Here is a 27208-nt window from a genome sequence, read left to right as displayed (position 1 = left end):
GTTTTTTTTTTACTTTCATCAGAAAAAAAATCGGCAGTTTTCTTGAACCTCTCTTCAAAAGCTAACAAACTTTTAAGATAAAAAGAATACACTTCTACAGCGATAAAGATGCGCACGGCTAGTGTACTTGATATAGCAAATACAATGTAGTGTGAATATACTGTACAGGTATAATAAACAAACAAAGTCATAATTGAACATTTGAGTCGGTTTCTGGTACGTTTGGCTTAATATCATTTTAAAATATAATTGTTTTTTTTACGTATTATACCTTGTAAGTGACTTGATCAAATTTAATAAGTAAATTTCTAATATTAACTGGATAATGATTTATCACCATGGTGCAAACGCCGGAAGTTCATCGGTTCAGTCGTATAAGGTGCGAAATAAATATGATTTTGCTATAATAATAATAATAATAATAATAATAATAATATTATAATTATTAATATTATTATTATTATTATTCATCAATTTGCATAGTCAAAACGAAATAAGAAATCGAAACAAATATCGTTTCTTTCTAACAGTTAAATGTAAATGTTTTTATCCATTCTTTGAATTCATCTTATAGACACCACTATTTTTTATATTTACATAAATTCAATACATTTTAAATCACACCTGTTTTAAATGACCACCGAGGGAATCAGCAAAAGTGTAACTGTAAATAAACGGTCTGTTTTCAAGCTAAATTTAACCTTCATGACAGCACACGAGAAAAGTCATTTGTCAACAAGAGCAACTGCGTGGTATATGTATTGACTGCCCTTTGTTTATTTTTTTATTTCCATCCAAAACAGTTTAATATAATTTATCCACAATACAAATAGTTCATTATTGTATTGGTCAAAACAAATATTTTATCTTTGACAGAAAATGGCTAATAACTACTTACGTATAGTAAACGTTGGAATGAAAGACGCGGGAGTTTACCAGTGCGAGGCCGAAGACGAAAACGGTTGCTATAGTTACAAGGAAGGCAAACTTCAAGTGGTAGACATAAAGTCTGTCGGTGCATGTACGTGTTTTCATTTCCAATTTAAAAGTTTTTTAAACTTAGTTTCATATTGATTTATCCGGTTATAAGGTTTTTTTTTTTTTCAGAACATTATTACATGTGTTGATTTTCTTGTTACATTTTATTCTAAATGTGAAAAATACGATCCAGCAACACAGAACTACCGACAAGACGCCCAGCAGAGTACCTAACAAAAACATGACAGGGCACATGGTATTATTTTAAATAGAATTCCGAATAGGAAATCAAGGTTAAAGATAGGCCTACAAAGATAAAAGGGTACAGAGAAAATAAAACTTGAGGAAGATTGGGGGGGGGGGGATTGAAAAAATGCTATAAACAGGCTCAATCAAACCTTTACTCTTAAAACTCTGTTTACATGATTTTTCGACCCTAGTGGGTAAGATATTTCGACCCCTATATTAATTTTTGTACTTGAAAAGGCCAGTATGATATTTCGAGAGATTAGTTAAGGCAGATAGCAAATATTTTAATTGTTTTCCTTATAAGATCCGACAAAATTTTGAAAAAGGAAAAAAAACAATAAAGTTTCAATTAATCTAATATTTTATGTTACATAACAGTAATGATATACATTGTATAATTATATATTTTTTTCAAAGCTGGGATTTAATTAATAGTAGTAAAGGGATTATAATAAAAAGCGCGAATGTACATTGCGTGATTATTCCTAATATCTACAATTTCTATAATTGTGTAAAGATTTAGTTTATATTTTCCCTTTAAAACACATGTATGTTATATTGGCGATGAATATTAATACATATCTACTTAATTAATGTTATATTTTGAATAACCTTGTCTTTAGCTCGATGGTGTTCCGGTTATCTCGTTTTACACTATGAAAAAGAAAACATAGTACCAATATCGATCAATACATACCGATCAATAATTAATTTGTTGTGATTTGTTCATGTTTTCGATTGAACGTTTTTCGAGAATTATATTTAACTACAACAATGTACATTTGCTTATTATGATTTGTAGTATAGAATGAAAATAATAAATGATGTATTCTCATCTACTTCTTATTACGGTGGCACAAAGGTGACATGTGTGTGTGTTTTTATTTATCTCGTGGCCACGAGATACTATGTCGTGGCCACGAGTTACTAAGTCGTGGCCACGAGATAGCTAAGTCGTGGCCACGAGATAATATGTCGTGCCACGAGTTAAAAAGTCGTGGCCACGAGTAACTAAGTCGTGGCCACGAGATAGCTAAGTCGTGACCACCAGATACTATGCCAAGGCCACGAGTTATTACTCGTAAGTCATGTCCACGAGATAGCTTAGTCATGGCCACGAGATAAATAACTAATTAGATTACACCATTTATATGAGTTTCCCTTACAAGGATACCACTACTTCACTAGCCTGTAAAAGTGCCATTTATACAACTTATTGACTGGTTAATAATTTTACATTTAGCGTCACTGTGACCCTGATTTTTGACCCAATGACCTCGAAATTATTAGATGTCATCTACTGATCAGGTGCAATGATCTTTCTTTGTTATATAAACCATGGCTTATCATTTTAACATTATTCATCAGACAAAGATTTTACCTTATAGACTATCTACTGTCTATGGGCAATGTCCTTTCAAAATAAAATAAACCAGGACTTACTCCTTCTCCTGTATAAACAACGTAAACAGGCCGTAGTACGTACAAACTGACCAATTCGATCACACAATTGTCCCAACAAAGAACTTTAGTTAAAATTTATGTCTGATGAGCCTTTGAAGGTGACTTTCTAATATGATCCTAACGAAAAGTTCAAAGTGAATATCTTCACTATTTTCAAAGATAAATGTTGCAAGTAAAAGTTAGTTGTTCAGTTTAAAAAAATCATAATATATATATAGTGTATTCTGATTGGTTAATTATCTCGTGGCCACGACATAGTATCTCGTGGCCACGACTTAGCTAATTCATGACCACGACTTAGTAACTCGTGGCAACGACATAGTATCTCGTGGCCATGACTTAAGTATCTCTTGGCCACGACATAGTATCTCGTGGCCACAAAATAAATAAAAATACACACATGTAACCTTTGTGCCACCGTATCTTATATTGTAATTTTAACATTTAAAAAATTTGTTTACATCTCGTTTCATATACGCATTTTTTTCGCTCATAATTGAAATGTAGTATTGCCTCAAAAAGCTTCAAAAGTAATTAATCTTGATTTTTTTTAATATCTTAAAGTCAATATGTGTAACTTTTGTCGGATCTTGTAAGGAAAACAATTAAAATATTTGCTATCTGCCTTAACGTATCTCTCTTAATCTTTTTATCTAAAACGTGGTTTGAATACGTATGTCGCGTGTCGTTGATGATTAAATTAAACACCCAGTCAATTATAAATTGTTGTTGTGCTAAATAAACAACATTATTAACTGGGTAGGTTACATTACTTAAAGCGCATTTTGTTTAGTCATTTTATTACCTTTTTCCAAATTTTGTTTGTTTGTTTTGGGGTTTACGTCACATCGACACAGTATAGGTCATATCGCGACGTTCCAGCTTTACTGGTGGAGGAAGACCTCAGGTTCCCTACCGTGCATTATTTCAGGCACGAACGGGCACCTGAGTAGAACCACCGACGTTCTGTAAGCTAGCTGGATAGCTTCCTCACATGCAAGAATCCAAAGTCCCTGTCGGGATTCGAACCCACAGCGGTGAGGGGCAAGTGGTTTGAAGTCAACGACCTTAACCACTCGGCCACGGACGCCCCTAAATATTGATATTAAAGTTCACATTAGTAATAGATATATGTCCGACTAATAAAAGAATATTCGTTTTACTTAGTATAGACAGTTCATTTCTAATAACAATCAATTATAATTACTACAAATTATTTGAAATCTGTATTTGAATAGTGCAACACTCTATTACGCGGTGAGTATTGCTTTGTGTCTTTATTACATCATAACAGTGTTACTTTAAAGTTCAGGATATTGTGCACACAGATATGATGTAAGAAATTCGGTTTCTGGTAGTCATCAAATTATATGATTCATTTCATGTATAACAATACACGTAAATGTATTTTCATTAAAATAAAGTATTTAAAGAACCAAAGTCTTAAATTTCCTGATGTTAGTGTACATGGACAAAAATGACAGTATTTTGTTACAAAAATTTGAATTACAAAACGACTACTAGTAATAGAAATGTATTTAAATTAAAAACACAAACACAACTGTATCCAATGTAAATTGTTATTACTGTAATTTATGAAAATATATATACATATACACATTCATATTATATTTTCTGTTTAGGATGGGCATCTGTGTCATTTTGGTATTTCTTGTTTAAATCTTTACTTTCATTGAAATAAATCATATATAACGCAATCAGTGACTTTTAATGGAGTTAGGTGAATACTTGTCCCTTTTGATAGAGATATTAATTAAATCAGATTAAAATGTGAAACTATTGATTTCGTTGATATGTAAGATTGTGGTATATCCATCCATGAAGAGGCTCATTTGATTTCATCAATAATATCAAGGGGATCAGAGGTACAACCTGGAATGCATCCATGGCATGTTATGTTAAGAACTACAGGGGTATGTAACTGTTTACTAATAGCTAATAACCCTAGATGGAACTTATTTTTAAAATATTTTAAATTGCAAGGTATAATTCAGCAATTAATCGATGTTTTTAAGTACGATTTAAGAAGGACATTGCACATGAGCCTGTATTTATACCCCGAGATGATTCGATGTAAGAATGTATTATGTTTTATACACGTATACATGCCGATATTGATAAAAGATTTCAGGCTCCTTTTTCAGTATAATTAATACCTTATCATAGTCAACTTTTTAGATTTGCCATCCGTTACGTAGATAATAGCGACCTTAGATAATGGCCAGTCTCAATACTCTACATTCAAAGATACACATATTAAACTTGATGGTAAGCCCGGTTCGCTGATGGATGATTATCACTTTCAAGATGGTTTAGGATGTTTAATGATGTCATTCCTTGTACGGGAAAGCATTTTATTTGCAAGAGAGTATGGTTCTAGAGTGTATTTTTGTATTATGGAGGGCCGAAATGCTTTTGACAATGTTTTGCATTCGGGGTTGCTGTTTAAACTTTTAAATGAGATCCGAATTGACTCAACTTCGTTTAGAGCGATCAAATATATGTATTCAAACATGCAAAGTTGTGTGAAATATCAAGGTCTATGTTATAAGTGGTTCGCTGTTCTACAAGATACAAGGCAGGGAGGCAAATTTCGCCATTTTTTTAATCTTGCGTACATAAATGCACTTATAACAAAATACATAGTAGTGCTTTAGGTATTTGCATGTACGGACTGGACCAATGGATCACCCACAGTTGCAGACGACATGGTATTGATATCATTCTCTTCAAATGGTCTGCATTCATGTTTGATATTTGTTGTTCATACGCAAGTCGTTGGAGATTCCATACAATGCTAACAAGTGTTCGGTGATAATATTCAATGTTCGGTGACAATTATGTTAATCAAGGAGATAATTATGTCCATCTCGGCATAAAATGTGACTCTTTTCTCTCTACGAATACCTGTATTGCAGATGCATGCAATAAACTAAGAGGGACATTTTAATATCTACAATAGTTGTGTTCATCCGGATAGATTCAATCCGGTTTCTTCTAAGATATTGTATAATTCAATAGTCATTCCGAAGAGCTTCTACGGATGTGAGCTTTGGTGTAGCATTTCAGAAACTGGCATGATCACACAGATTTAGAATAAAATACATGCAGTCCTTACATACTGACTTTGCTTTAAGTACTTTAAATCTAACTGCTTTAGAAAGGATAATTGGATATAGCAAGTTACAGTTTTTTGGTCCGTTATGTCGGCTTTCTAATCGATATAAAGCAAAGAATATAGATTTATGAAGTTTGACACTTGCTATCTGGGATTCATTCCTGATATATTCAGACTTTTGCAAAAGTAGAATCTTTCCCATGTACTCAAGATCTATCTGAATGAAGGAACATTTACTTCGAAATATGTTAGGAAGCGAACATTGTAACAAATGTAATTAACCCTGATGTTCAAAACAGATACATTTGTATTTGCAAATTGTATTTTAAGCTTTGTCTTCTGTTTGCCTTAAGTCTCAAACTAAGATTGTAGCTATGTAACTTTTGTTCTATAAAGTTAAAGATTACAATGTGCTATGAGTGCACACACGTAGTCTGATATATTTTTGCGTCTGTATTTTCATGCCTTAAAATTAACGATGTATGTTTATATAAACTTACATGTCATAGTCACAATCAGATAAAATGATCTTGCACTTATAATTTTGCTATATTTTTTCTCTTATACATTGTGTCTGTGGAAATATTTTACTATAAAAAAACTTCTTAGACACCCCATGCTTTTGTTGCCCAGCTTAATGTTTTCGTTTAGTACTTAAGCAGGCTGTTTTTAAAGGTATAACTATATTGATGATACTTTTTCAATATATTAAGTTTCGATCAATAATTACGATATACGAGTAGACTGTTATTTCAAATAAAATTTTGCATTAACTATCAAAAAGAAGTGTATCTCATGTTCTCACTTATCTTCAATATTTTGACTTTTATTATTGATAATGTCATGAACTGTGTTAATGTTAATTATTATAACTGGGAGAGGACAATCATAAGCTTTATAGCTTTCTGTCTAATCCCAAAATGTACTTTGTAAGTATTGTTCACTTGTTAAACGTTTTGTTGAATAAATACATTGAAACCAAATATCTATTTTTTTCCCTTTGAAACACATGTATATTATATTGCGATGAACATTGATACGTGTCTCATTTTTTAATGATATATATTAACTTAACTTGTTTGTAGTTCGATGTTGCGATTATCTCGTTTTACACAATGAAAAAGAAACCATAGTACCAATATCGATAAATACATACCGATCAATAATTAATTGGTTGTGATTTGTTCATGAATTCGACTTAACGTTTTTTAATATGTAGTATTGTTGTTGTGTAGTCTGAAAAAATGTAATTATGAACAAATTTTGATTCTCTTTATTTCTTAAAGTCAATATTTGTTCTTCTTAATTTCTTTGTCTAAATAGTGGTGTGAATACGCATGTCGCGTGTCGTTGATGATTAAATTAAATACCCTGTCAATTCTAAATTGTTGCTGTGCTAAATAAACAGTAACTGCATTTCATTATTGGCGGGGTTAGTTTCAAGTCTTTTTATAACCTTTTCCAAATATTGATATTCAAGTTCACATAAGTTATATTCATGAAATAATATCCGTTTTACTAAGTATCTAATAATAATCAATTATAATTACTACAAGTTATTAGTAATCTGTATTTGAATGGTGCTGCTCTTGTCGACACTCTATAACGCAGTGAGTGTTGCTTTGTGTCTTTATTACATCATAACAGTGTTACTTTAAAAATGGGATATTGAGCACACAGATATGATGTAAGAAATTCGATTTCTGATAATCATTAAACCTTATGATTTATTTCATGTATAACAATACACGCACACTTTTTTTCATTAAAATAAAGTATTCAAAGAACCAAAAGGTCTCAAATGTCCTGATGTTAGAAGCTCGGTAAAAGTAAATTAATTAGTGTACATTGACAAAAAGGACAGTATTTTCTTACAAAAATATGGATTACAAAATGACTAATAGAAATGCATTTAGATAAAAAAAACACACACACACACACACAAACCGTAGCTAATGTAAATTGTTGTTACTGTACTTTATGAAAATATATATACATATACACATACATATTATATTTTCTGTTTAAATTTAATGTGTGTGTTTCTGTTTTAGTTACAATAGTTGACTTGAAGAATGATTATAAATAACAAGTAACGACTGCTTATGCTTTCATTTGTAATTCAATTTATCTTATAAATTAAACATATCAAAATATTAAACATCAAACTAGTAACAAAACATTATTTTTTCTGAATTAATGTCTTCATGCTTCTTATCTTTTCTGAAATAACGTCTTAATGTACATAAAAGAAGTAGGGGTCAAAATGTCCAGTAAATTTAAGTGGTCTAAGTGTTTTAGGGGTCAAGTTTCATGGGTCGAGATTTCTTAGGGGTCGATGTGTCAAAGGGTCGAGATATCACAAAGGCCTCTCTACTTGACCATAGACGAGACAAGATGGGACACAAATGTGCCATCAAAATAGCATGTAGAAACAAGAAATTCATGTGACGATAATAGAGGAAGCCATATTAAGTTCCAAATGCTAAACTTCTATTTTGATAAGTCAGTTCAAACTGAGTTAGGATTTTCCATCGCTCGGTTTTTAAAACATATACCCATTTCGAATTTTTGAAACTAGAATATGGAAAAGGCATTGAATATTTCATACTTTAAATAAAATGTATTTATGAAACACCATTGAGTCAATATGCACGATTTGAGCAGGATTCTGTTTCGAAAGTGTTGAGTTGCAATGAGATCGATTCTAAATTATCACATTTCCGCCATTGCTAGAGGATTAACTTTAAAATATATTTATTTAAGGGATTACATTTTTCTTAGATGTAATTTATGCTAGGAAAATCGGTAAAGTATTAAGTATCCTATTCATGTTACTTCCAAATTTATCTAAAATGGTAAATGTTCCCAAAAACTCATCACGAAAATATCTGTACCTTTGGAAAGATGAAAATAATCAAATCATAAAATTGTGCTTTTTACAGATTGTGGAATATCCATTCATGAAGAGGCAATGTTGAGTTCAAGAATTTCAAAGGGATCTGAGGCACCTCCTAAAATGTACCCATGGCATGTTACGTTCAGATCTACAGGAGTAAGTACAACCATATACAAGTACAAATGTTGCTGCAATGCAGCAATTGAGAACCTCCGCTGAAAGAAATGTGCTCATTACAAATACCTTACCAAATCATACCTACGCACAGGCCATGTTCTATTCAGATTTAGTTTTTTTGTACATTATTCCAGATGTTTTGTAAATCATTTTTTGCATTATTATACTAATCATATACACTGTCCATGAGAAAGGGGTCATATGTTTAATTAAAAGAAAACATAATTCACTGATGCCTATACCTAGAAAGGTAAGTGATTCCAATACAAACAAGACTTACAAGACTTGTAAGTGTAATGTGACATGACATAAGAGCAAAATTGTTCTGCTTGTGTCAGTGTTATTAGATGATATATCAATGATTAATTGGAAGATCAATCTACTATTTGTTGAACTGCTTCAAAATCCTCGTCTAACCCAGTAGTGTGTTTACATTCCTTTCAATAAAACCGTAACACCTCTGTTTCTGTTCTTAAAATGTTACAGTATTCGGCAAATCAACATACCACTTAAATCATCATAAAACCAATTGTCTTCAAACAAAATAAAATTTTAACAGCAAAATTCGACAAATCAGTGTCGATTTAAATATTCACAGTAAAAATGTCCGTTCTAGGTGCAATCAGGGCCGTAAAAATGAAGGTGCTATTGAACTCACGGAAAAGACAATTTCAAAATTATAATACTATGATATAACAATTCGTAAAAAGGGCCTACATATTTTTTTCGATAAATCTATAAGGAGTGCAATTTATTGTTGAATATATGAGCATTTCATTTCCTGCAAAATTTTCCAGTTTGCTATTTATTACCATAGCGCGACACGTTTCGTTTAGTTTCACACTGGACATACACAATATTAAGCTAGTTGATCTATTTATAGCTTTTGAATTCATGCACAGCAATAAAATACAAACATAACCCACTGTGTACTACAAAATTATAATAATTTTCTGTAGAAGATACAAATGTCATAAAGAATACTGACTGAATTTAAGTTTATTGTTGTTGTTTTTTTGTTGTTTTTTTTTTGTTTTGTGTCTCTATACTGCATTCCCAGCGGTTGAGGCGTGTAATTTGCTTCCGTTTCATTCATTAATATGACATGCTGCGAATCACCGAAGGGGAAACCAATATATGACTTTACATAATAGAGCTCGGAAGGAATTTTTGATTCCGAATTTATTTTTAAATGTACATCGAAGCGATTACTTGATAAAATGCGGGTCCATTGACAAAGAAAATCCAAACAGAAAACATTGAAAGTTATATTAAAGCTACATTAAAGACATTTCATAAAAAAGAAATAGCTACAATTCGTCAATTAAATATGTTTTATATCGACTCTCGTTCTTATTTTGGTGTACAGACAACCAAAATTAGATTTATAAGTCTCAAATTCTACAACCGTATTGTGGCGAAATCAGAAGTAAATTTCTATTTGCATGAGAAATTCCGCCTTTGAGTCATCGATAAATCAATAGAAAATTAACAAACACTTTTAAGGAAGCAGTCCGAATTTAATGGTAGATTTCCGCATTATATTACGGATGTTTTCATACAAATTCAATTGTTTATGAGATCAAAAAACCACAGGGTTTATGCACCGTGAAACTAAAACGGTTAAGTTTGTTTGGATAAGAATATCTGATATTTGCTGTAATTAACATGGTTACAATTGATTTTACCATTCTGACGTAGCGCATATTATACTAGTCTTCATTTGTATGTTAAAATTCGTATACGAAAAGTAGTGTTACCGCGATTTTTTTCTTTTAAAATCAAAACTTTTGAACAATTTTTAATGAGATTTACAACAAAACTGTTAAAGATTTTAACAAAGCTGTAGAAGGCTTGGTTTTTAAGCCGACGGAAAAATAGTAGCTATAAGGTTATTTGTAGGTTTATTAAAAACATCTCATGATTTCTCTATTGGTCTGAGCTTTAAAGGAAAAATCGAAGCAAAGTCAAATATTTAAAGAACTTTGCTGCGTAAGCAGACTCTGCGTTTGTATCTTTTCGTAATATTTTGATTAAAAAATAATATAAAATTGTATTTACTAAATTAAGTATTTGATAGTTTGAAACATTCTTAAATAAATCGAGAAAAAATTGAGAAAAACTCTACGGAGTAAAGGGTTTTTCTTTTACTTCTTTTTAGAATAAAAACAAAGCTCGACATTTTTTTAATTGTGAAATTCCTTTTTTTGAAAAATGTCATTTTTCTAAACTGCTTGTGTTTAACAGTTGTTTGAAATCTTACAATATCCATTTTTGAGTTTATATGATAGTGCAACCAGGGATTTTTTTAATTCAAAAAATGACAAATGCAGAGTCGTTTTGTTTCTTTTAAATTAGCATATACATAGATAACTTTATTTTTATGGTGCTGATCGAATAAGCTAGCCGGAAAAGACGGGATATAAAATTAAATGACCATTCATAATTTTCGGCTGATCGTCAGCCAAAATAACAAAATATTCCCGATAGACACATCGATATTAGCGGACATATGGTGATACCCCATATCCATTCTACCATGGGGTTCTGCAGAATTGAATCTGGGGCTCACAGGGGCTAACCTTTTATATTATTTTGAGCTCAACGTCTGCAAATCCAGAGAATTTACGACGTACACACCTATACCAACGGTCACTCGGTCAGAGTCCCTAACCAATTGTTTGATTGGTTAAAACATACTTATTCAACAAAACATTTAACAATTGAACAAACGAACAATATTTACCAAGTACATTTTGATTGAGTTGTTTGATTGAGGGTGAGGCTCACAGGGGCCATCCGGGAATGGCGAGAGTCGGTCTGAAATAAGAATTTATAGGCTCGCACTTCTACCAGCCGACTAACGGACACACGATATTAGCCGTGGTTTTGATTATTCTGGATAGCCGGAATAGCCAGAGATCGAGGTGATAAGTAATCTTTAACTACAATTTGTAATAAACCAATAGTCCCTTTTACAGGTTCTACTGTATCATCTCTGTCTGGCCGGTTCAGTCGTGACAGAATTCCATCTAGACGGAGAATCCGGAACAGCTGGACTAGACAAACATGTGTTGTGTGTTGTCTGGTTGTTCCGACTGACTGGCTAATTATACAAGCATATCAGATCATTGATTGTTAATTTTAACAGTAAAATAGTGTATACCACATAAAACACATAAATAGTGTTACATTATTTTTCTAGTGTGTTCTGCAGGAATCACCATCTTTTTTTGCCTTTAAACAAACATTTATTCACCCCAAAAAATATATGAATTGCATTGTATTGTTATTTTCTGATGTTCTAAGACCTTGTAGCTTTATTTATAAATTCGTATGAAAAAAAATCGAAGCTTTCAAAAAGTAAACCGGAATAAATAACATTAATATTGAACGATTTAAAATATGTTCTTTATTTATTTTAACTATTGCCTTTGAAAGTACTTGCAGAACTTTGATTCCTATGTATGAATGGTCCCAAATGAAAACAATGTTATTAAGTCGAATTGGAAAAGCTAATAAAATATGAAAATATGAAAATATCCTTATGTGGAAAACTTTTTAAGTGCAAGGACATCCGTATGCATTTACAAACTTTAGTATTATTTTAATACTCTTATGTTTGGGTTCAAGTATGAGTTTAACACCAGTGCATTTATAGAGACATTAATTTGAGGACAGTTGCAAATAAAATTTTGAAAATTTACAGATTAAAACCAACAAAAAACCGAAAACAACAAAAGAACAAAAAAGAGGTTCAATTTTAGACAGCACATTTTTATCTTGCTGCTGTACAGTTTTGTTTGAGCTACAGGATAGTACTTCAATATTTAAAGACCAAGTATGCCTCCGAAATTTATTTATTCACCAAGTTTGTCTTTTGAGTTTTGCTATAGTTTTCAAGACTTTACCTATTTACCAATAACCTGATCCATCTTTTGTTCTCTGTTGCATATTGGCAAGTTTGTACAGTTATAGTGATTTGGAATTTTATACGAAGGTCAAATTATTACTTTGTTTCAATTGTGTTTAATTCAGCTCTACTATCTTCAGTAATAAGTATTTAGTTAACATCTTCACAAACAAGTTTTAAACATTATAAAACTCAAGTTTGCTTTTTCTAAAGAAGTAAAAATGTCGAGTGTGTGGCATAATGTTAGTCAAGTAACTGTTATTGTGTTATGCAATGTTACAACATTTTATTTGCTAATTTAAGTTCAACGTATAAATCATTGAATGGCATGAGTTCATGTTTTTTTTCTTTTATTTTTGGTAAATTAGAGATGATTAATCAAAGCTTTCAAGTAAAATTCTAAAGAATACATGTTCGTTTCAAAAAAGAAAATGTCATCATATCTGTACATTTTATTTCACTTTTAAAAGACTTGTATTTCAGGGATTCCGTTGTATTTTAAGGCGTTCTTTGGGGATGCCGTTTTTCTCTATTTGCATGAATTTAATTAAAACAAAAGGTAACATCAAAACAACAAGTAAAGAATAAAAACTTATAAAACTGAAATGTATTTGATATTGCAAGGGTGCGTCCAGAAGAAGTGTGTTTTGTGGTGGAACACTGATTTCACAGAGTTTCATTGTCACTGCTGCTCATTGCATTAAGGACTTCAGCAACTCCTTTGGTGTTGATTTTGAGGCAACAAATGTAGAACTTTTACTTGGTAAATATAAATTGTCTTAAAATTATGTTATTATTGTTAACAATATAAAAATAAAATCTGATTCTTGTTCAATATTCAAAACTTAAAGTAACAAAAATCTAATTGGACACCAGGTACATTTTCTGGGGTTCTGGCCATTGTTTTCTCGTTTAGGGGATACGCATTCATAAACTAAAGGACCGTATGTCGTTTAACATTAAATGACACAAACATGTCATGATAACCGCTAAGGGAACATTTCAAATTTAAACTTTCACTTGTTTCATGTTTAAATGTTGCATTCTGCATAAACTGTGCTATCGGACTTGGACGGTGACAGTAGTGGAGGACATAACTCAAGACGAGTTTTTCCTTCTTTGTCTATATAATGCAGTCATCTTGGATTTTGATATTGAGAGAAGTCAATTTTCGAGAGGATATGTTTATCTTGAGAGGTCATTTTTTATGATAAGTCATACTTTGCTTAACAATTGCTTTACATGATCAATCCTATAGCTGTTTTATCCAATATTGTATATGGTATGCAAAACAATGACGATATCGTAGTAATAAAAGGACAACAAACAATAATGCAGTATTCATACTTTCTTATCATAAATTGACAATATGATAAAAGTAATGATACAATAACTCTTCAATAGCCATATGGAAAAGATTGATCACCGTCTCATCATATTTTATTGTAATCTGTTACGGTTACAATTTCATTTGAAGGGCTTCTAACCATATTTTTGATAGTTGCAAAGTTTATTGTTTTTTTTTTTTTTTTTTTTTTTTTTTTTTTTAAGTTAAGGTGATACCCTTTGCCTTGCATTGAGTTATATTACCAGTTTCTTCTTGATATTTTAATGTGTAGGCATAACATTTGGGCCACTTGTCACAAATGTTTCGATTTGATTTCCAGGTACTTCGTCAGTAAGATCGCCCAAATAATCACTAGGGTGGGCACCCAGTCTCCAGCTTTTGTGGAAAAAACGACAGAATCAGTATCCGCATACAATGCACGCGTACCTAAATTTTCTTAGTAAAAATATAATTTGAGTCTGGCTTGAGCTGTTGTGTTAGCAGATATGACAACATTTGTTTTCCCAGAAGGATCTACGAATTAATCCCTGTATTTCCAACGTACTTCTACCATTTCATTAGACACAAAGCTTACTGCTGTTACTTATTCCCTGTCGCTTGTCAGTTTTTCAAAATAACAGACAGGATCATCGATAAATTTTACTTGATTTTCGTTTAGTCATTGATCAAACTTTCCCCGGAACAAATTGAGCCAAGACCCCCATTCCCGGTTTTTACTCTATGCTATGACAGTCGAGTTGAATCCCTTCTTTTTCATAATACTGGTGAATGTATATATACTTTTGTTCTAAAGTTATACACCATTTTGGCCAACCATTTTTTTTCTTGTTTGATTTTAAGAAATGTATTTACATATTCGGCGAAGATACCCCGTCTTTAGTAATAGGATCACATTGAGAGATGTTTTCGAAATTCAAGACCTCATAGATTGAATGCAATATGTCATATGTTTATTAATGGCTTTCTTAACTTCGTATGTGACCTAAGTAACTAATAAGCTGTCTTCGTTCGTATGCATACATTTTGTCTGTTTGTAACTTTCAGCACAAGTTTTACACAAAAGAATAAATTTTCTGTTCATTTTACATGACAGCACAGGTATAAATAAGTCTCGTGGAGGATTAACTTTGCATTTGATTAACCCCTCGTATTAACAAATTTCGGCAAAATTTTCTGTAATAATGTTAAGGTGACCTAAAGGAATTTTTCCTGTCTTATAGATAAATAGATATAATAAGATGTAACATATTGTATATTTTCTTCATCATTGGCTTCTTTGTAAAGGGTGAATGCTTCTGTTCGACCCCCGAAAAAAGCCTCCTAAGGTTGTAAGGGATTTGTCATATCAAGCTGTTCTATAAAAGTCCTCCTCTAATTGTGTCCTTTTAATTTTTTCTCAAACTCAGATTCCCAGATAGATACATACGTATAACCAAGATCTCCTATATATCTCTTTTTAGTCAAAGTATTTTGATAAAGCTCACTCATGGTAAGTTTACTGACAGGATTCAGGGGGCGTGAGGGATGTTGCACTTATTCATTATCCCTCATGTACAGACTCAATCAAACCGAGTCTGCAATTCTTATGTTATTTTGTTGTGATTAATGCTTCCGAGGGATCACTTTGTTTCCAGAATTGTATTACTTAAATATTGGATAGTATTCCAATGCCAAAAGTCACCATGAAATTCAAGTACAACCTTTTGGTCTTTTGTTTCATAATAACCATCCATTTTGTAAGGACCAATGGATTTCTCACCTCCGTATCTAGCATGTTGTATACGGATACCGAGACTATGTGACATGTATTTATCCCATTGTAATGCCAGTACAGATTGAATCTGTTCAGGATTATATCCATGTGTGGGAATAATACCAATAGTATTTTCTTGCAGAAAATTAGTTCTGAAGACAGTTTGACAAGTGGACGCAATGGTGCTGTTCTTCTAAAACGATAAAAACCGGTAATTTGTAGGAAGTCAGTCCTAAACTTGAGACAACATCTTCAAAGAATATCAACATCGAACCGGCAATATTTTAATATTTCATTTTGAAAATCAAACGATGTGTTCTTGTTTGATTCATGCCACTCCATAAAAATGGCTCTAGAATCAGGTTTCAGTTGTTAATGCCTGGTAAATGGTCTATTGAAAAGATGGGGGAAGTATTCCTTACTTAATTCAGAAAATCAAAATATTGCTGGAAATTGTGAAAGGGCCATTGGCAAGAAATTGATGGAATCAAACATTTTAACTTTACAACTAGGAACTATCAAGGAACTATCTTTAATGTTTCAAAAAGTGTCTTAAATGTTTCAAAAAGTGTTACTCATGCCTCCGTTTTTGTACGTTTACATGTATTTTCCCATAAGGTATGTTTCAAAAAGAGTTAAAGGCTTTTCAGCGTCGGTTACTAATTACCCAAAGATCGAACTGAGGCCATTTTTAGCCTGTTACATGTCCAAAATTTTCTTTAAAAAAACCCAAACAGAGAATTTGATGGAATAAATCATTTTAACTTTGCAACTAGAAACTATCAAATACATGATCTTGGCACCATTTGGTATCACTGTTGGAACGATAGCATTTCTGTAAAAATATTGCAAAATTGGATAAGAATCGTAACCTTAAAAGTTGTGACATATAACGGTTGCGTTGTTATTTTCTTCAGAAAATAGCCAACTACAAAATTGATCAATGGTATCAAGGCTTGAAAATATTAATTCATTCTTACCACACATCTCCCATTCGCTTTTCTCACTCAACTTTCATCCCATACACAAAGTACATACTTTATGAGCCACATATAGATTTGGTATACGTTCAAAGGTATCGCATTTTGACTTTTGATAATGTATACATATCCCATTTTCACCTCTTTCATACCCTCTCTCTCATTGAAAAATATCTTGTTGTCTGCATTCTAGATCTAAAAATATGAAAGTATGTTTATTTATTTTTTATCATCATTTTTATCAGATAGTTCCTCATGATTTTCGGGTTTCAATAACAAATGTGTCCTTCTTGGAATAAGTCTTTATATATATCACAATATTTTGAAACGCATACGATGTTTTTTTACTCTTTAGTGTGTTTATTGTTTTTCCACAGTCATTGCATCTATTGTATTTACGTCATGTAGAATTACCATTGACTGTAACTTTTTGATGAAATTCTAAACATATCTCTCCACGGAAAAACCGATTACATATATATCAATGCAGCCATTTTTCGTCGCATGGGGTATGCACTTTCTTATACGAATGACATACATTATTGCATGAATGCTTTTCCATGTGATCGTAACCTTTCTGACACATCGTACAGAAATAGCTATTGCTTAGAAATGCTGGCATACTAATGATTATGTCATAATGATAGTCATAGTGACATAGATATATTTTCTTGTCTGCTTCTGGTCCTGCGTATATAATACCGTTGAAATAGTGGGCTGACACTACGTAGATCTGGTATCCATCAAAAACTCTTGAAACTTCTTGATTTCTGTAATACCATAAGGTCCAAGTGGTACATTTGCTTGGTTGTTTAACTCCTCAACCATTTCCCTTTGTATGGCACAACCCTGTCTGATACTGTTCCACTTTTTGTGTTGTCCAAGATTTGCTTTTGCCGTAACAATAGCTCTTGCACAGCATAAGTTGTCGTCATTCTAAATACGGATAAAGCAATGTTTTTCTTTTGATGTCTTCGCTAGGTCCACATAAGGGCATCTTTTTCTAGCTCCTCCAGTTGGCATGTTTACGTGAGTCACTTCAAAAAATAAGAGATTGATCTATGGTGAAATCTTCATTTGACTGTAGAAGACGTTCTCTTTAAGACATAAAACGCTCTGAGGTAAAATCTGGTAACCGCATAAACGGTATTATGATGGGGTAATCCAATGTAGGACTTTGAATCATCATTCCTATTAAGTCTTCTGATTTAGCCTCTGCAATCAGTTCATCAAAAATGGCTGTAAATAATTGATCGAGTGTAGCCAGTACATTTTCTGTAACCTCTTAATCTTCAAAATTCACTTTGTAAGTAGAGAATGTTGTTTTAAATTTCTCGATGCGCTGTTCATTGATTTTTGTAATAGTGTAAAAATCTCTCGGGTCATCGTTCTTCTTCATGCGCTTTGGCGGCATGTCATCATTCGCCGCTGGTCTCTTTAGGCTGTTTCGTCGAATAAACACTTTACAGCATATGTCTAAGCTGAATTTATCCCAATGGTTTTCGCTCTTTCTCTGTTGAAGTAACTGACTTAACTTTGGAAACATAACCCCACATGCGTTACAATTGTAAATCATGACTGTCCTCTCTGGAGTCTATGGTCTGAATCAGAATAAAATATATCACACCTTTTCTTACGTATTTTAAGACTCACTGCTTACCCTTGATTGACCTCTTATATGTCTATAATATCTTTATTCAGTGTATGATCACATCTGTCATCTCTTACTTCCGTAAACGGAATAGTATATTACGCTCTTTCTTACGTATTTACAGACTCTGTATTAAGTTTCTGATTGATCTATAGTGTGCATGACCACTTGTACATTCAATATTTGATAAAATATCTCTCTCTTATTTGTCTATTTACGCCTTTTGATCTTGTAATAAAATGATGAATGTATGCAAATGCTTTAATAACCAAACATCATTGCTTACTTTCATTTATATTCCAATATAATTACAATTTTGCTTTTTGTGCATTTTTTGATCTTAATTACCACCATATTCTGATTTTTAATTGGTTAATATATTTTAAATGGCTTTCTTTTTATAGTAATTATGTTTTATATATAATAAATATTGCATATTTGTGTTAAATCTGTTTTCTATATTACTTTAGAAACAAAGAAACTGGTTTACTGCATTTTTATAGAATATTTATGTAATAATGAGACTAACAAACATATATTTTATATAGATTCGATGGTTCAAGTCCTACGGTCATAAAGCCGAAACCTCGCAGTTTCAAGACTGACACCGCCCTTAAAAGGCCCCGGTTTACTTTGGACACAAGACATATTCTTTCCCATGAGGGGTACAGGAAGGGTTTTAAGCGTCAAGGGTTCAATTTCGCGACATACCCTCCTCGCCCTAGTGAAATACTCACACATGTAAATGGTGGGGCGAGCATCTCATTATAATGAAAAAACATTGCGTTTTAATAAACTGAGATTAACTGCATAAGTTGGTGACTCGCAAACATATATGGAGTTAACGAACGTTAACAGTAAAGACAATATCGCTTTACGGTATAGTTAATGATAACATAAATGTGCACAATTAATACCTGTCTATTTATCAGATGAAATCATTGGGTTTTAAATGCGGCGGTTTGTTTACATCCTGCACATATAGTTTAATTTAAACCGTTAAACGAATATTATTTTGCCGTCTGAAGTAGGTGTTAACATCTCGCCTCCCCGCTTCTAATTGCAGAAAACTGAGATTTTTCCGAGCGCACACAACAAACAAGGTGTTTTGTAACTTAATGTTTGTAAACGTACACTCAATTGTATTTTTTTACAAGTATATGTGTAAATTTTATTGTTTTATATAAAGTATATGATTTATTAACGTTTTGCGGAACAAAATGAATAAATGTTCATTAATAATCATATTATTTGTGAAAAACGTACAAAATGGTTCTTTCCATGTTTCAAAATGAGTTTATATGGAATAATAGTGGCACTCAGGTTTTTTATCGTATTGAGAGAAATGGCATTATCCGGATTATCTTTACTAGTATTTAGAAATACATGTAAACGTACAAAAACTGAAACATGTGTAGCACTTTTTGAAACAAAAACTGAAAAAAGTAACGCATTCAAATACGTGTATTACAAAACAGGAATTAATACTTCATACACTTTTTTCAACCTGCTGAATGTAAAATTTAATCGTGATGAAAAAAAGTATTGTATGCGATATAATATCTATTTAGGTACCGCTAGTCGACTTAAATCAATGTCATTCTTACAAAATGCATGTGCTTTCGTTAATAGTGTTGAAAGTTAAATTATACTTAAGATTATACCACATATCCGTTGATTTATTTTTTATCCCTCAAAGTTTTGTTTATGTATTGTAAACTTTTTTCATATAATAATCTTTTCAAAACTTCTGTAAACGAGACAATAAAATGTGTAAAATAAATAATAACATGCAATTCCTTACATCGTTTCTGTTATTTTCTTTTCAATGAAAATAAAGGTACTTAAAATTCTTAAAAAATAGGCCATTTTTTTAAGAAAAATACACAGGTTTAAAGAAGAAGTGGGAATAAAAACTACCCACTCTTAATTTGTTCTTGAAATTTTGCATATCAACTAAAACGAAGGTAAACTTCATAAAAATAAGAAATTCTTTATATTCATATTTATATGCGTGTTAATTGGTCAATAAATTAGATAAACGCTACCTGAACGTTAAACGTTAAAATCTACGAAATTAAAACGCGTTTTACGCCGAAACTAAAAAACGTTTGTTCTTAAGAAAACACAAATATAAAACGTGTCTGATCAAGTCCATGCCAAGTGTATTAATATCGAAAAATTTACCAAATCTTTCATTCATTAAATAGCTAGCAGACAGTAAACATCTATCGCGTCTGACATGAATCGGATATTGATTTTACCGGTGTCCGGCAAAAACATACACTGCGTGAGTTAAACCCATCTCAAACATTATGCTAATAATCATTTCACTTACATAAATATACTGCTATTCAATTAATTAAGCGTGTGTGATTATTTTGAGGTACATAAGAACAGCAATGCATTTTAAATAAACCAATTTATTATGTTAAATATTGAAAATAAGTAAAAAAAAGAGCACCGAAACACGAGGCTATCTGATTTGTACGATACGCCCCCGAGTATAAATCAGATTGCCGAGTGTGTTGGTGTTCTTCCTCTTTTGTATCATAGTCAAACATAAAAACACATTCGCTGTTGTCACAATTTTAAACCCCGGGAAAAAGTTACCATGAACGAGCATCTGAATATGATATTTCTGCCGCTTTCCCTTTCTCTGCCGTCACAATATGTAAACCCTAGCAAAAATGAACCAATCAACGGGCATGATCAGGAGTTCAACTTTATGTCATGAAATAATATTTTAAATATTATATAAGACAATCCGGATTATGCCAACTCTCAATACAGTAAATACCTGAGTGCCACTATTATTCAATATAAACTCATTTTGAAACACGGTAAGGACGATTTTGTACGTTTTTTTTTAACAAACAATATGATTATTAATAAACATTTATTCTTTTTGTTCCGCAAAACTTTAATAAATCATATACTTAATATAAAACAATAGAAATGACAATACTATTTACACAGATACTTGTAAAAAAATACAATTGAGCGTACGTTTACAAACATAAAGCTACGAAACACCTTGTTTGTTGTGTGCGCTTCAAATAAATATCCGAAAAAATCTTAATTTTCTGCATTTAGTAGCGGGGAGCCTAGATGTTAACACCTACTTCAGACGGCAGAATAATATTCGGTTTAAGGTTTAAATTAAACTATATGTGCAGGATGTAAACATTCCCTCGCTTTTAAAAACCCCAATAACTTCATCTGATAAATAGACAGGTATTAATTCTGCACATTTATTGAACATTAACTATAACGTAGAGCGATATTGACTTTACTGTCAATGCTCGTTAACTCCATATATGCTTGCGTGTCACATACTTATGCAGTTAATCCCAGTTTATTAAAACGCAATATTTTACTTAATAGTGAGAGGCTCGCCCAACCATCTGCATGTGTGAGTATTTCACTAGGGCGAGGAGGGTATGTCGCGAAATACAACCCGTGAGGCTTAAACCCTTCCCCCCTCGCAGAAATAATTTGTTTTTAATCTACTGTTAACTGGGGTCATTTAAGGGCGGTGTCAGTCTTTAAACTGCGAGGTTTCGGCTTAATGACCTTAGGGCTTGAACCATCGAATGTATACAAAAATATAGGTTTCTTAGTTTCATTAATACATAAAAGTTCTTTAAAAATGCAGTAAACCAGTTTCTTTTTTTTTCTAAAGTAATATAGAAAACAGATTTAACACAAATATGCAATGGTAATTATATATAAAAAATCATAATTATCAAAAGAAATCCATTTAAAATATATTAACCTTTTACCCCATGAGCATATTGTGAAAAATGGCCGTTTTCGTTAAAAAGCCTCCTGTTACAAGTTCAAACTGCTCTGAAACTATGAAAAATGCTTTAATACTGATGAAACTTAGGACAAATATTGACAGGACCATAGCCTCTGTAACATCATGCTCAATTGTAAATTTTCTGTTAACATGGCCACGGGGGGACGTCTCAAAATTGCGAGAAATCACTATTTTGCATTGTTTATTTCCATCAAAACTGATTTCAAAGTGCTCCAACTTCTCAATGAATTAAGATCAGCGTCGGTTACTAGTTACTCTAAGATCGACCTGAGGCCATTTTTAGCCTGTCACATGTCTAAAAAAATTACGATGAGAGACACTGTCGCCCACCCACCCCTTCAACACCCCCCCCCCCAAAAAAAAAAAAAAAAGAAGAGGGCACATCCTCTTTTTAGCAACCCCCTGAGCAAAAAGCCGTCAAAACACGTTTAAATAACGGAAAAGGTTAACTAATTAAAAATCTAGAATACGGTATCAATAAAGATTAAAAAATGCTCACCAAAAATGTTGATGATAATTTTTACTTATTGGAATATATTGGAATATAAATGAAAGTAAGTAATGATGTTTGGCTATTAAAGCATTTGCATACATTCATCATTTTATCACAAGATCAAAAGGCGTAAATAGACAAATAAGAGAGACATATTTATCATATATTGAATGTACAAGTTGACATACACACCATAGATAAACAGAAATTTAATATATTAAATAGACCAATCATAATTAAGCAAAGATTCTGAGTAAATGTAAGAAAGAGTGTGGTATACTATATTCACATTCGGGTTCAGGACGTCAGAAATGAAAGACGTGATTATACACTAAATAAATATATATTAGACCGATAACAGTTCTAAAAAATAGAACAATCAGAAGCAAGTTAAAGAGTCTGTAAATACGTAAGAAAGAGCGTAATATACTATATTCACATTCGGATTCCGGAAGTTAGAGAAAACAGATGTAATCATACACTGAATAAAGATATTATAGACATATAAGAGGTCTTAAAAAACTAGACCAAGCAGGATTAAGCAGAAAGTCTTAAAATACATAAGAAAGGGTGTGATATACGTTATTTTGATTCAGACCATATACTTCAGAGAGGACAGTCATGGATTACAATTGTAACGCAAGTGGGATTATGTTTCAAAAGTTGAGTCAGTTACTTCAACAGAGAAAGAGCGAAAACCATTTGGAGAAATTCAGCTTAGACATATGCTGTGAAGTGTTTAATCGACGAAACAACCTCGTTGAACATTAAAAGAAGCATTTGACAACCAACACTTTACAATGTAATGAATCTGGACAGGCATTCAGTCGCCAGTTCAACCTAAATAGACACAAACTTCAAAAGCATCATATAGGTGTATGACTTAAGAGACAAGCGGCCAATGATTACATGCCTCCACAGCTCATGAAGAGGAACGATGACCCGAGAGATTTTTACACTATTACAAAATCAATTAACAGCGCACCGAGAAATTTAAAACAATATCCTCACTTACAAAGTGAATTTTGAAAATTTAGAGGTGACAGAAAATGTAATGGCTACACTCAATCAACTATTTACAGCCATTTTTGATGAAATGACTGCAGATGATAAATCAGAAAATTTAATAAGAATGGTGATATAAAGTCCTTCATTGGATTACCTCATCATTATACCGTTTATGCGGTTACCAGATCTTACCTCAGAGCGTTTTATGTCTTAAATAAAACGTCTTCTACAGTCAAATGAAGATTTCACCATAAATAAATCTCTTATTTTTGAAGTGACACATATGCCTACTGGAGGAGCTAGAAAAAGATGTCTTTATGTGGACCTAGCGAAGACATTGAAAGAAAAACAATGCTTTATCCGTATTTAGAATGACGACAACTTATGCTTTGCAAGAGCTATTGTAACGGCAAAAGCAAAACTTAGACAACATGAAAAGTGGAACAGTATCAGACAGGGTTGTTCCATAAGGTGGGAAATGGCTGAGGAGTTACACAAACAAGCAGATGTACCACTTGGACCTTGTGGTATTACAGAAATCAAGAAGTTTCAAGAGTTTTTGGATGGATACCAGATCTACGTCGCGTCAGCTCACCATTTCAGCAGTATTTTATACGAAGGACCAGAGACAGACAAGAAAATATTCCTATATCAAAATGACCATCATTATGACATAATCACTATTATGCCAGCATTTTTCAGCAAAAACTATTTCTGTACGATGTGTCAGAAAGGTTACGATCACATAAAAAAGCATCCGTGTAATAATGTATGTCATTCGTGTAAGAAAGTGCATACCCCAAGCGACGAAAAATGGCTCCATTGTAATATATGTAATCGGTTTTTCCGCGGAAAGATATGCTTAGAACTTCCTCAAAAAGTTACAGTCAATGGTAATTCTACGTGTCGTACATAATATAGATGCGTTGGTTGTGGAAAAAAACAGTTAACAAGCAAATGAGTAAAACGCCTCATGTTTGCGGTTCAAAATATTGTGAAATATGTAAAGACTTCTTCGAAGAAAGACACAATTGTTAAATGAAACCCGAGAATAAATGAGCTTTCTGATAAAAATGATAATAAAGAAAATATAGATACTTTCATAATTTTATCTAGAATGCAGACAACAAGATATTGTTCAATGCAAGAGAGGGTATAAAAGAGGTGAAAAGGGATATGTATACATTGTCAAAAGTCAAAATGCGGTACCTTTGAACATATACCAAATCTATGTGTGGCTCATAAAATATGAACTTTGTGTATGGGTGGAGAGTTGAGTGAGAAAAGCGAATGGGAGATGTGTGGAAAGAATGAAATGGTATTTTCAGGCCTTGATATCATAGATCAATTTTGTAGTTGGCTATATTCTGAAGAAAATAAGAACGCAACCGTTATATTCCAAAACTCTCAAGGTTACGATTCTTATCCAATTTTGCAATATTTGTACAGAAATGCTATCGTTCCTACATTGATACCTAATGGTGCCATGATCACGTCCTTGATAGTTCCTGTTTGCAAAGTTAAAATGATTGATTCCATCAATTTCTTGCCAATGGCCTTTTCAAAATTTCCAGCAATGTTTGGATTTTCTGAATTAAGTAAGGGTTACTTCCCCCATCTTTCCAACAGTAGTGAAAATGAAACCATTTTCTTAGACCATTTACCAGACATAACTACTACAACCCTGACAAACCTGTTTTCTAGGGCCATTGGAGCGGTATGAAATCAACACAACGAGAACACACCGTTTTGATTTTCAAAATGAAACATTAAAATATTCCCGGTCTGATTTTGATATTCTAAGACGATGTTGTCTGAAGTTTAGGACAGACTTCCTACAAATTGCCGTTTTGATCCTTTTAGAAAGAACATCACCATGCTTACGCTTGTCAAACTGTTTTCAGAACAAATTTTCTGCAAGAAAATACTATTGGTATATTTCCCACACATGGATATAATCCCGAACAGATTCAATCTGTGAAGGCATAACAATGGGTTAAATACATGTCACATAGTCTCGGTATCCGTATACAACATGCGAGGAACGGGGGTGAGATAGCCATTGGTCCTTACAAGGTTGATGTTTATTATAAAACAAAAGACCAAAAGGTTATACTTGAATGTCATTGTGACTTTTGGCATTGGAATCCTAACCAATATTCAAGTAATACAATGAATCCTGTCAGTAAATTTACCATTGGTGAGCTTTATCAAAATACTTGACTAAAAAGATATATAAAGAAGAGCATTGTTATACGTATGTATCTATCAGGGAATCTCAGTTTGAGAGAGAATTAAAAGGAAACAATGAGATGAGGACTTTTATAGAACAACTTGATATCGCAACTCCCTTACAACCTAGAAAGGCTTTTTTCGGGGGTCGAACAAAAACATTCACCCTTTACAAAGAAGCCAATGATGAAGAAAATATACAATAATTTTATGATGTTTCATCCCTTTATCCAGTGATCAATAAGACAGGAAAAATTCCTTTAGGTCACCCTAACATTATTTCAGAAAATTTTGCCGAAATTGATAAATACAATACGAGGGGTTAATCAAATGCAAAGTTATTCCCCACGAGACTTATTTATACTTATACTTGTGCTGCCATGTAAAATGAACATAAAATTACTATTTTCTTTGTGTAAAACATGTGCTGAAACTCACAAACAGACAAAATGTCTGCATACGAACGAAGAAAGATATTTTATAGGTACTTACGTCACAGATGAAGTTATAAAGGCCATTAATAAAGATTAAAATCAAACAAGAAAAAAGTGGTTGACGAAAATGGTGTATCACTGAAGAACAAAAGAATATAATATTATACATTCAACAGTATTATGAAAAAGAAGGGATACAACTCGACTGTCATAACATAGAAAAAAATCCGGGAATGCGGACCTTTGCTTAATTAATGCTCAATTCGTTCTGGGAAAAAATTTGTCAAAGACTTAAGAAAAATCAAGTAAAATTTACCGATGATCCTGTCTGTTATTTTAAAAAACCGACAAGCGACAGAGAAGAAGTAACAGCAGTAAGCTTTGTGTCTAATGAAATGCTAGAAGTACGTTGGAAATACAGGGGTGAAATAGTAGATCCTTCAGGGAAAACAAATGTAGACACAGCTGCTTACACAACAGCTCAAGCGAGACTCAAATCATACCTTTAAGTATAAAATTTAGGTACGCGTGCATTGTATGCGGATACTGATTCTGTCGTATTTTCCTCAAAACCTGGAGACTGGGTGTCCTCCCTAGCTGATTATTTTGGCGATCTTACTGACGAAATACCTGGAAATCAAATCGAAACATTTGTGACAAGTGG

At 32.4% G+C, this 27208-nt stretch overlaps 1 protein-coding gene across 1 annotated transcript in view; it reads left to right on the top strand.

The window, feature by feature from the left end:
* Positions 1-27208, top strand: part of LOC132723135 (uncharacterized) — a 150005-nt gene that overhangs the window by 33279 nt on the left and 89518 nt on the right. Inside the window, exons 16-18 of the mRNA XM_060707807.1 lie at positions 877-1021; positions 8776-8885; positions 13444-13582. Of these exons, the coding sequence (XP_060563790.1) occupies positions 877-1021; positions 8776-8885; positions 13444-13582 (394 nt within the window). The remainder of the gene's footprint in view (positions 1-876; positions 1022-8775; positions 8886-13443; positions 13583-27208) is intronic.

The sequence above is a fragment of the Ruditapes philippinarum genome, unplaced genomic scaffold (assembly GCF_026571515.1).
Source record: "Ruditapes philippinarum isolate M1 unplaced genomic scaffold, ASM2657151v2 ctg2836_1_1_1_1, whole genome shotgun sequence".
Lineage (NCBI taxonomy): Eukaryota > Metazoa > Mollusca > Bivalvia > Venerida > Veneridae > Ruditapes > Ruditapes philippinarum.
Note: the sequence above shows the minus strand (reverse complement) of the source record. Positions and strands in the feature narration are given on the sequence as shown.